This window comes from Pempheris klunzingeri, chromosome 8, assembly GCF_042242105.1.
Source record: "Pempheris klunzingeri isolate RE-2024b chromosome 8, fPemKlu1.hap1, whole genome shotgun sequence".
NCBI lineage: Eukaryota > Metazoa > Chordata > Actinopteri > Acropomatiformes > Pempheridae > Pempheris > Pempheris klunzingeri.
Genome location: NC_092019.1, coordinates 14,796,421 through 14,808,836, shown reverse-complemented (window position 1 = coordinate 14,808,836; position 12,416 = coordinate 14,796,421). Strand labels below are relative to the sequence as shown.

Genomic DNA, 12,416 nt, shown 5'->3' with positions numbered 1-12,416 from the left:
TATGACAGCATAGCTTATAAAGGACAGTTTCATATTTTTGAAGTATGTCTTGTTGTTACGCACAGTAAGCTGATAAATGTATTGGTCATTCCTCTTCACCCTACTAAAAGTTCCTGTCTCACTGTAAAAATTGGGGGCTAAAATTCACAGTGCTTGTTTGTCTCTTGCAAAAAAATATATTCTTAAGTTCAACTGAAGCTAATACGAGGCCTCAGTTGTCACTTTGGTGAATAATCACACTGACCAATAGTCAACATTCATGGGTTGGGGGGAGCCCTGGTAGCGCACCCGGTACACATACCACACTGATGAGTTCTTACCGCAGCAGCCCGGGTTTTGATCTGGCCTGGCCTCTTTGCTGCACGTCATCCCTAATCTGTTTTCTGTCGACTCTCAAATAAAGCACCAAAAAACGTTCATGTGGTCAGTGAGTATTACATTTAGGTGGACTTCCAAACCCATTAATGTGTACATGCATCAGTGTCACCGAGCTGTTTCTCCTCTCCTCAGGGTGTCTCATCCCTCTCAGGTGGTGCTGCCATTCCCACGCTGGGAACCCAAAGAGAAGCCTTCCAAAGAGGACGACGTGGGACCACAAGTAACACACATCTATGAGGTAAATGCATCAAAATACACTCGGACAGCTGAATCTCATGTGAAGAGGAAGGTGAAGGTGAAGAAGCAGGAGGCTGGGTTGTTTGGTTTTTGTTGCTGCAGGTCCCAAAACATGTCTCTGCGCAGGTTGTTTTGATGAAATCAGCAGAAAAATGGGTGTGAAAAGTTGTAGATTAGAAGGGGGAGGGCTTTGTAAGGTGGAGTAAACAGTAACACGCACATTAAAAACAGAAGCTCTATAAAGAATTGAGCTCTGGCTGGTGCAGAAAAGGGAATAGTTGTCAAGGAAAGGAGGGAGGACAGAGGGAGGGAGGAAGGATTGCTCCTAAGACTCAGTGTAATGAGTAACAATCATTAAGAGGAAAAACAAGGTCAAACAGAGGTACAGGCAGATAGATAGAAGGAGCAAGGATGGCAGACAGACTGGTGACAGTTTACAATAGGGGTATGTGCATGTGTGTGTCCATGCGGTGTACATGTGATTTCTTTTTGTTTTAAAGGGACAGCTCTTTCATTGAACCGGAGTGCAGCAGTGTCTGGCCTGTCCTACAGCTGATAATGATTTTCATTTGCAGTACTTTTCCCAGTTGGCAGCTGCTTCTAGTTAGAGAGGACAGAGTTTTTGCTCTTACAGAATTCCTGCCCTGCAGCGCCAGGATCATGTCCTGTTTGGCTTCAGTGTTAATGACCACGGGTGTGTGTGTGTGTGTGAGAGAGAGAGAATACCCGTCGGGGCACAAAAAATGAGGATTTGTTGAATTGATGGTTCATTTAAGCTCATAATTCATTTATCCTAATTTTGATGTTGGAATGATGAGCCAGGTGATGCTGTAGGTTTTACTTGGCTTGTATTTCAATCCCCAGTGATTGACTCATATTATCTTCGCTAAAACACAGGTGGCTTGTGTCATCATCCCACAGTTATGATAACCTAATTATAGCCTCAGTCACTTGGGACCTTTTAATAAGAAAGAAGAGAGTGCAATACTGACAAGTTTTTCCCTCTTTCTGTTTCCAGCTTCATAACTCTGGTCCCAGCAGTATTCAGGAGGCCGAGCTCCAGGTTGGCTGGCCGTCCCGTTTCCGAGACGAGAACCTGCTGTATGCCATGGAGCTCCAGACTGACGGACCAATTAGCTGCCGGACGAACACCACCCTCAACCCACTTGGCCTTGTGGTAATGCAGCAATAGATGAACATATACGCACTTATGCATCCAGACACATTCAAAAACTCATTTTAAAACCCAAATATATGATTATGGGCATATTGTCTATAGTGGGATTGAATATGCTTCATAGTATCCCTAACCACCAATTTAACTGTCTTGCATTCTATCAAACCAACAGACAGGCTGCAATTTCAGACTTTTTATTGTATTGCTAGAGGGTTATTAACCATCCATTTCTCCACCGTTTGTACTTATTTAAAAGATAATTGTACCCGTTGTATTGGCTGCTTTCCATGGTCTTTGCCAGTTGGCTCAAAACAATGCGGATGGAGTATTATGCTTATTAGCAGAAATAAGAGTTGGAATAGTTTCCAATATCTATGATATCATCTGTAGAGTAATTCAAAAAGAAAACATGCAGTAATTTCAAAAAGTACATAATTATGTCAGAAACGCAACAAGCTGTAATCATATAGGAAAACAAAATGAGTCAGATACAGGCCTGTAGCTAGAGGTCAGATTTCTTTTTCTCCCATTTTGTTCCTGACTGGATGTCCTAATGGGTACCAGTGTCCCTGTCACTTTCAGTCCCTCTGTGTAGACTAGACTGACACACTGGTTCAGCAGACCTGACAGTGAGGAGTGTTATTTCAACAGCATACATGCTTGGAGCTTCGTGCTATCTTCAGATTTCTTCCACTGACTAGATGTCCCACATATTAGGTGCCCCCCCCCTATATTTACCATAGTAAATAAATACAGTTCGGGAAACGGGTAACGTGTGACAGACATTAGTTGTTATGTTTCACCATGTCATAGCTACTGTGAATTGTTACTCAATAAATCTGAAACAAGCTGAAAAAGAATCAATAGCTTCTGCCCAGCTGAAGCCACTACTGCTGAAACAAGGATGTGATCCCCCACCAGCTTCCCACCCACCATCGCTGCCATTTGTATAGTTAAAAAACCTTTTGCCTCTCTGCCACTCAGGTTTCTTGTTGGATCAGAGAATATGAGAATGGTTACATTTATCTTACAGTAACACATTTAAACAGCTCAAACCTCCGTCCAAAATCCTGTTTATGTCATCTGTGACCTTTTTCAGCCAGTGAGTCTGAAGTGACAAAGCTGCTATCTATTGAGCTGCAGGAAGAAAAGCAGCTAAGAGGAATAAGCAAGTCATGTCCTGTGTATCTCAGTTCGTATTGTGCTGCTGTCAGCTTGAATGTGTTAGCTGCAATCAGGAAATAAAATCTCTTCAAATCCTCCTTTCAACAAAACACATTTTGATATGATCGCTGAATGTCACACTTGCTTCCACAGCTGGTTATTTTGTGTTATTTCAGTACATCTCCTAAACTGGCTTTACAATCTTACATTGCAAGCATTCTTTGCCTGTCTTCATGCCCATTTCTCACTGGCTGTCTGGGATGCATCAGAGTCCATGTGCAATACAGACAATAATCAGCATGTTCTTACTAATAACTGTCCTCAAAAGACCTAAACACATGCTGTGGAGGGAATTTTTAACCCTTTCATGCATGAATTATGATAACCTCAGTCAGGATTTTTGTGTGTTTTGTGTGTTTTATTCATTTTTAGGCCTACCTAAACCTTTCTACCCTTATTTTATAAAGATATATTTACATGTCCAGTAGTTGAAATATAGCTAGTGATGCATGATGTACAATTCAGTGGACATATGATTAATCATAATTTCCTCCCAATATAAAATCAATAAAAAAATTAGCAATTGCATGACTCCTTAGATTTTACTTGATGTCACCATATTTTTCTTACCTACAAGGGTTTCTTTTTATAGAAGGTTTGAACAGAAGAAAATGAGCAACTTGGTGTTTCTGGCTGTCTGTCGACCATCTTGGTTTCATCGTGCACTGGGTCGCAGTGTATGAGATGATCATTGTAGTGGCTGATGTGCAACTATGCCATCAAAACTCTGGACTGTGAAAGATCAAGCAACTTTCCTGTTTTGTTCTTCATCATCTTTCATTTGCAAAAAGATATATTTTATTTTTGAAGGTCAAATCTATGGTCTGATTGTAAATATTATTGGAAATATAGAAGTTAAACTGGCTGAAATGCATGAGACAAGTCTAATGACGTGCATACTTTAATGATCAAATTCTTATTCACCTCTCTCTCATTGTCTGTCTCAGATTTCCTCTGTCCAGGACACACCTGAGTTGTTGGGTTTCTTGAGGAACACCAGTGCTCCTCCTCACCGCCACAAACGAGCCGTCACTGCAGCTCAGAGTTATAGCGGCAAAACCTTGGTGAGCCTCACATAAACACTCTCTCAAGAAAACAAACTAAACCAAATGTACAGAAGTGATTCACAGGTCTTCAATCTCCGCTCTCTGCTTCTTCTCTGTTTTTCTGCAGAACTGCACCAATATCTCCTGTCTGAAGATCATGTGCATAGTTGGTCGGTTGGATCGTGGGCAAAGCGCAGTGGTCAAGATCCGTTCGAGACTCTGGGCGCACACTTTCCTGCAGGTCAGTGTGTTGACCTCCCATCCATCCATTATCTATACCGCTTATCCTCAGGGGTCGCCGGGGGCTGGAGCCAATCCCAACTCACCTGACCACATATTCTGTCGTCTCCTCGTTGTCGTGATTTTTTGTGTCGTCCTATTTAGATGCTCTGTTTGTGGTCACTAAGCCTATGCTTGCTTTGGATCTGTCTCTGCTTACTATCTCTGGCAGTAGAGAGATACTCTGTTAACTCACATTATTATAAGTTTATCACTCTTTTAGGGTTTGTCCCGATGTTTATTCCGTTCCTTATCATTGCACAACTAAATTGAACTAACTAAGGTTTGAAGTTCATTCCTGACCTTTGAAACAGCAGTTGTGGATTGATTTTGCTTGATGTTAAAATTATCCTTTTTTCTGAGAACTTTAGGGACTTTTCATCTTTGCCAGCTTAAAAGCGAGAAACCAACATAATAACCAACATTAACATGTGATTGGTCAAATGGCACCTTTCAGATAATTATGTAATTTATTTGTCTTGCAGCGGCGTAATGACCCCTACATTCTCAATTCAACTGTGTCCTTCATGGTCATATCCATGCCTTACCGCATTCAACCCTCCATCCTGCCTCAACACACCACCTCGGTAAGATGCAGGCAGTAATAGAAGTGTGTGACTGTGTGTCAGGGGCTATAGGAGAAAATTGAGCGTGTGTCAGCACTTACAAACACTTAACTATATCTGTCTGTGTCCTGCAGATGGGGACCCTGGTGTTATGGGGGACTCCCGATGTCTTGTTTGCTGTCCCACTCTGGGTCATCATCCTGGCCATACTGCTGGGGCTGCTGGTGCTGGCCATGCTAACGTTAGCTATGTGGAAGGTACACACAAGCACATACACAGATCATCCACCATCCCCTGTACTCTTTCTGGTAGTTTAATAATCCAGTATTACACTAATGGGTTAACGATATTCCCTCAGTGTGGTTTCTTCGACCGGGCGCGGCCACCAGCTGACGACAATGTCTCCGACCAAGAGCAGCTGACTTCTGATCAAACAGGGGACGCCTAAGATGATGCGTGACAGCTCCTGATTGGAGTCTGTGATTTGGGAGGGATGTGCACCTTCTGAGTAACTTAAATCAGATCTGAGATCTGTAGTAGTTGGACCCAACATTCCTTGGCTGGAGGTCTTCTGCTGCTCTGCTAATGAAACTGACTGAAGGGACAGCCTGAAGACTGCAGCGCCACACAGACTGGGACCAAAGAACAAGGTTCAAACCAGACAGAGTGGGACCAAAACACACTTAATAGCTCAATGACACACACATGTCCATTATTTATCAATTGTGATGAAGCACCAGAACAAAACAGGAGGGACTTTGATGACAATGCTTTAAATGCGTCTGAATGGAACATTTTTGTGTGTCTGTGTACGTGAGGCACAAAGAGACATGAGATCTATGCACAAGTGCTTTTGTAAGAGTGACAGTGAGTGCGTGTGTGTGTGTGTGTGTGTGTGTGTGTGTGTATGTAAGTACTGCACCTATATGTGTGTGTGTTTATTAGGTGCCTCTCATGTCATCCTTTCATTCATCTGTCCCCAGCTGATTTAATTTATCCTGGTTTTCTATCACACACACGTGCAGATGCAGCCACACACGTTAACACAAAGGCACAAACTTGATATGTATATTTATGAATGTATGTGCAATATTTGAGCGTTGCGTGATACTGAAGCTTGTTTACACTGGCATTATTTTATTAGAGCTTAATGTTTCCATTGTTTATGTATGTAAATAATTGATTGGTATATTAGATATTAGTATTGCTGAACAACAGAAGCATCTGTCTGGACTGATTTACAGTAAAGCCCCACAACACGAGTTTTGAAAATGGAGAAAGTGAGTAGACAAATGACTAACTTATTACTGTCTTGACAGAATGACTTTAGAGTTTTAACTTTGAGGAAACAGACTCGATCTCGACAGCCAAAGCCCTGCCCTGCTAGTTCAAGGTTTGCGTGTGTCTGTTATGTTAAATTTTCTTCTAGCGTGGCAATTGATAAGACTTCAAAACCTAGCTGCAAAGATAAACAGTCCATATCACAAACACGTTGTAGACAGTCTGGGACTGTGAACATTACTGCACGTGCTGTACGGCATTTAACCGTGTGTTTAATGTTGTCATTAGTTTATCTGATATTAGTGTATCATGCACAGGCAGGCAGAACAAAGCAGTCAGGGCACCAATAGCACCCTGAGTTTAAAACTAACTTTTAAGTGTCATTTTTGAGTCGTATTTGGGTGTTTTTTACCAAGTGTGACATTTTTTCACAATAAAGTGTTGTTTGTTTATTCATTCTCATCCTTTTCTGTATATTAGGTAACTGAACCCATCGATGCGTTTGCTGCAAAGACGGCACAGAAACATAAAAGATTTAAAAAATAAAATATTTCAAAGTTGTAATGATCGTATTTTCTTGTGTGCTGCAGAACTTACTTCCAGTAGCTTTGTGTCCACACTAATGTGAATTATTTGAAATATCAACATATATATTTCTTTAGTGCTACACTTTTGTTTTTATTAAGTTTAGTTTGATCTAATTTAACATTTTTGATGTACTTGAACTCAAATATAGACTGACTTATATGTACATGATTTAATTGTAATCATCCTCTTCCTCCAACATCTCTTCTCATCAGTCCTATTTAGTAACATCTTCGTGCCTTAGAGGAAGGACTCTTGCTCCCCCAGGTGGTGCATTATAGAAATAAACCTGGCTGACTGGTCTCTCGAGAAGCAGCACAGTGAAACCCAAAGAGGATGTTTGAGGTTGGACAAGGACCTCTTGTGGTGACAACTTGAGCAAAACTCTGCTGTGATGTCACTGCCCTTTACAAGAAAGCACAAGTCTAAATTACTTCAGTGTGCTCCTGCTACAAGATTATGTGATCATGGAATGATGTGACTGGAACAAAACATACAGATAATCCAGAGAAGTTGGCCTGAGAGAGACAGAATAACCCACACTGCACATATGACCCAAAGCACATATGTCAAACTCAAGGCCCGCTGGCCACATCCGGCCCGCGAGCTAATTTCATGTGACTATTAAGAATGGCCCGTCGGTAAACAGCACTCCCACCTCTAATACTACAGATCCCACAATGCACTGAACAGCTGCCGCGCTAGTCAGGACCCGTGCAGCAGCCCCTCCTCCCGCAGGTATACTGACACACCGATCAGCAGATCAATGCATCTTCAGCGCTGTTATAGCGACACTTATGGCGCGTTTCCACTAGAACCTGCTCAGCTCTACTCGGAGGAGGTACTAGTGGAAACGCGCCATTAAGCTACCCCCCCCCAAAAAAAAAATAAATGGCTAAACGAAAAGTGGACTTTGAAAACAGAGACTTTCAAAGCAGGTGGGGGACAGAGTTTTACCTGAGGTAAACCTGTGTGTCTTGTTTGTGGAGCTGATGTGGCCATAACTAAAGAATATAAATATAAGACTTCTATTCCAACAGGGTGTAAACGGTCAGCAGAGGAGAAAGTGGTGTAGTACACAGCGACATGGAGCTTTTTTTGGGGGGGGCGTGAAATGTGCATGAGTCCATGTAGATCAGGCTGTTGCTGATAATTTGCATAATTGCAAGAATCCAAACACCATTTGTCATGTATGAGTTATTAAACTGCAAATTGTGTTTCTCTTCATTAGCAGTGAAGCTAGAGGTCATTTTGAAACACAAAGCAAGTGATTTACATGTAATCTACTCTTCAGCTGGAGGCCTGTGTGCATGTTCTCAATATAATGCAAGGCACAACGGGCAGACGCACTGAACACAATCAGGCCATGACCTTTTATCATGTACTTCATAAATACTGTGTGACTAATGCAGTTCAACATTATGTAAACAATATGCTGCTAATCAGAACCATCTTTCTGATACTTACTGAACTCGATAGTCACAACATTTTTATAAAATTATAAATTTTGGATGAAAGGGAACAGGCTATAAAGATGGAGACAGATTTCTGTGGCTCTGTTCCTCTATCAGTTCTAATCAGCACCTCAGTACCTTTATTATTAAATGTGTCTAATACTAAACCTGTCATCACTCACAATTTTTTAGGCTACATAAGATATGTGACTTTCTAGGCCCGTGGCATTCAACTGTTACCTTCTACCCTCACCACAGGACACAGCATTCAATGTGTGGTACGAGAGGGGCCTGAAATGCTTCAAAGATCGATTTGTAGAAAATAAATTTGCCCCTTTTGAACAATTGTCAAAGAAATTTTATATTCTCACTTTCGGTTTTTTATTTATTTACAGATCAGGCATTATGTTAGGTGCTATCCCACATTTTTACGATAAACTTTCTGATAAAAAAAGATTGACATAATATTGTTAATTTATCCATCAGATGAGGCTGCACTTTCAGTAATTCTTGGGCTAATCTCCAAATTAGATTGCCCTTCCTTGGCTAGAATTAGCATGGGAACAAGCCCTTCAAACAACAATTGATGAGGGAATTTGGGCTAAGATTGTGGAAAGAGTATGAGTGTAAACACAATACATCAGGTGCATCTTTCCAAATCTAAACTAGCTAAGACATTTCCACAAAACTATATGTGATAGATGCAAGTCTGCAGATTCACATGTTCTGCATTTGTCCTAACTTGGAAGGCTAGTTTCTTAGCTCTCTCTATAATCATTTAAAACTCATCCAAACTCTCTTATGTCATTGTTTGGAATTATTCCTAAAGGGATGCTGTTACCTGCAGGGGGCCGTAAAGTTGTTGCTTTTACTACCTTCTTGGCACACTGCCTGATACTTTTGAGGTTGAAGGAGGCTGCCTCGCCCTCAGTCTCCCACTGGATAAGGGATATGCTGTCTAACCTGAAGCCTGAAGTGTGGAGATTTTTGCTGATGCAGGATAAATTGATACACACCTGGATGTGGCTTTTGATATTTCAGATTTGGACACACTGCTTCTGTTAGACCTCTCATTATAATTCAAATGCTCAGTTTCATCTTACATTACTTAGTGCCTAGTAGTGCCTATGGTGTTCTTTTCGTAACTGATTTAAATGATATATATGAAATATACACACATTATCTTGCAAAAGTACAAAAGAAAAAACAGCATTGGTTACTTTTAAATAGTCCTTGGATCAGTCTTCTCGTGGCTGGCATTCAGAATATGAAAGTTTCTTGTGGGAAATGTCAAAGCAGGAGAGCAGAAGTGAAGATATTATCAGGCATATCTCAAGTGGAAACATTTATCACAGTCGCACAGCTGACAAACCACATATTCACATACAAAGTACTGCCAAAACACACTTTCTCTGCCTTCGTCATTCTCACAAAAGGAGACGTGCTGCTTTTTTCTTTAGACTCTTTATTTCTTTGAATATATTTGATCAAATGTAAAATCAAACATTTGAAGTAAAGATTTAACAGTTTCTGACTAGCAAACCTCAACACCATCAAAATAAGGGAACATTATTGATACTTACTACATACTGTACGTAGGACATACTGGATCTTAGCTGAGATTTATTCAACAAACAGACCCGAATTACAAAATCCTTTTTTAAAGTCTTTTACTCCCATAATTTCCTGGTTTTCTGAGCTGGTGCAAAACAAAAATGTCTTAGGTGAAGCAATATCCCGTATTTCTGTATCTCTGTCAAATAAATGATGATGTATTTTTGAAATTAAACTTCACCTCAAAGGTCTGTACATGGGGATCAGTGTTCATCCTCACCACCGGCAACAAGGTCCTACCAATATTATAATGGAAGACTTTGGCTATTTACAAATCGCTGAGATGCTGTACTGTTAGTGTACAATTTCTCTCAGACATGCTGTACATTACTTCTGTGTATTAGACTAAAACACCCCCCACCCATTATGACAAAGTGCAATTCCATAAATCACCACAAGGCAGCGCTTATACACCGTATTCAACCCTATTTAGAAAGGCTCTGAAAATTACATACTTTAAGGGGCCCTGCTTAAGCGCATTTGTTGGCAAAAATTGGTTATTGGTATCTTATTTTTACTGAACCTTTGAATTTAAAGCCCTGACACACCCGTGCACTTATTTTGCCAAATTAGACCTCTTCTCAGGATTGTGGAAGCTTGTACAGACTGCAATTGATCGATAAGTACTTGTTACACCCGTTGGGGCAGCATAGCTCCTCCAAGCTTCAAACTGAGCTGAGATCTAACTTGCCAGAATAATTAGCCTGTGTGTGTGGGTGGACAGGGCATTTAAAGGAATATTTCAACATTTGGGGAAATGTGCTTATTCACTTTCTTGCTGAGCTTTGGGTGAGAAGATCAATAGTGCTCTGGCTGGCTGTGGCCTCATATTTACCATAAAAGTGGTACCAATCTTCTCACTTAACTCTCAGAATTAAACTGTCTTTCCCAAAAATGTTAGATGATTCCTTTAACCTTTAATCTTAATCTTTAATCCTTTAATCAGTCCTACACCTTGTCTGTGTCATGACGTCATTTCAGGTAGGCATTTCAAAAATAATACCTTAAAGAAAAAATACAAACACGGGCCAGGCTCAGGGAGAGAAAATGGCTACAAAGACAAACTGATGAGACAGTACTTCTACTTTGTAACAGTAAAGAATCTAAGACCACATCATTTTGGAGGAGAACAGTCACTGGGCAGTGTTTAGCCTGAGCAGTCAAACACAAACAGAAGAGAACAGTCTGGTTACTGGATTCACACATAACACCTCTCAGGAGTTAATAAAAGGTTAATGGCTGTAATGATAAACTGCAGTTCATATTCACACATACAGTGTGCAAGTCAAATTAAATTCTGAGGAGGCCAAATTATGTGAATGCTCCTAAAGAACTGTAGCACATTCATGGACATTAGATCAATACCTGAACTGATGAAAACGATAGCAGGACCACTTGTTATTGGTGAGTTAATGGAATGATTGAAGAAGGAGGCGCTGTGGCACATACAGTACGTAGGCTACATAAGGGTTAGAATATCTATACACACACTGTACACTCTCTAGGATACAATTTACTGTACATGATCAACACTAGCTGGCTAGTTAACTCTACAACTCTCTCTTTCTTTCTCTGTATAGTAGCTCTATCTGTCATCAAAAATAAAGTTGAGAAAGTCTGCCCGATGTGTGTTTACATTCCCTGCCCCGGTATATAATGTTTTCTCTCAATGTTAAACCTGTAGCACATGAAGCTATGAAAAACAGTCAGTTGATTATTCTCATTGTATCTAACAGCTGAGGGACAGGGACACCACCACACTGCCGCTTGATGCTTCATCAAAGTGCTGCTTCTCAGAACGCACACATACACGTGACTGTGGACATGCACATACTGTCTCAGGCTGACACACACACACACACACGGTTTACACTCACACACACACACGGTTTACACTCACACACATAGATACACACTGTTCCTGAGTATGAACTGTAGGGTATTTATTTTGGCTCTACTCTAATAAATAAGTGACAAGTACACTAATCTAAGAGAAAGGAAGCTGTTTTACTCAAAACAGCTGTACTCTGATGTGACGGGTATGGACGTAAGAAAGGCATACCGTCATTGAGGAAAATAGGTTTTAATGGTAAAACCCTAAAAACCATGTGCTGCTGTGAACTAGATACATATATCTAAGGCCATAGTTTCTTATAGAAAGCAATAGGATTGGTCAATAGAATGGGATGGTACCATTGTTCCATCAATGTGTAAAATTATGCCATGTTTTTTTTTTATCTTTGATCTTATGATGTGTTTGTATTTAAAGTTGCTTTAATCAATATTTTATACTGACAATGGGTCAGATGGTTATGTGTAATGTGAATGGGAGAGAATTTTTATCCAACTGTGCAGTTCCTCTCAGCTCTACAGAGCTATTTAGTTTTTCACTCAACTCATTGTTTTGTTTTTATGGCCTGCGACTTTCTCTCACCGCTCACATCAGGGTCGATTTCAACCACAGAAGGAAGTTGCTTTCCGTGAAAAAGTTCTGATTATCTCATTAAAAACTATCTGCCCAGCACCAAATGGTAGACAAGCAAGTAGCTGGTGAATATGACGGAGAATTTTGCAA

The 12,416-nt window shown here is 40.6% G+C and overlaps 1 protein-coding gene across 1 annotated transcript in view; it reads left to right on the top strand.

The window, feature by feature from the left end:
* The window catches only part of itga8 (integrin, alpha 8), a 39,805-nt gene extending 33,105 nt beyond the window's left edge, over positions 1-6,700 (top strand). The window contains exons 24-30 of the mRNA XM_070834776.1: positions 511-616; positions 1,634-1,792; positions 3,964-4,080; positions 4,190-4,303; positions 4,827-4,928; positions 5,042-5,164; positions 5,266-6,700. Coding sequence (XP_070690877.1) covers positions 511-616; positions 1,634-1,792; positions 3,964-4,080; positions 4,190-4,303; positions 4,827-4,928; positions 5,042-5,164; positions 5,266-5,355 — 811 coding nt within the window. The 3' untranslated portion in view covers positions 5,356-6,700. The remainder of the gene's footprint in view (positions 1-510; positions 617-1,633; positions 1,793-3,963; positions 4,081-4,189; positions 4,304-4,826; positions 4,929-5,041; positions 5,165-5,265) is intronic.
* Positions 6,701-12,416: the final 5,716 nt, after the last annotated feature.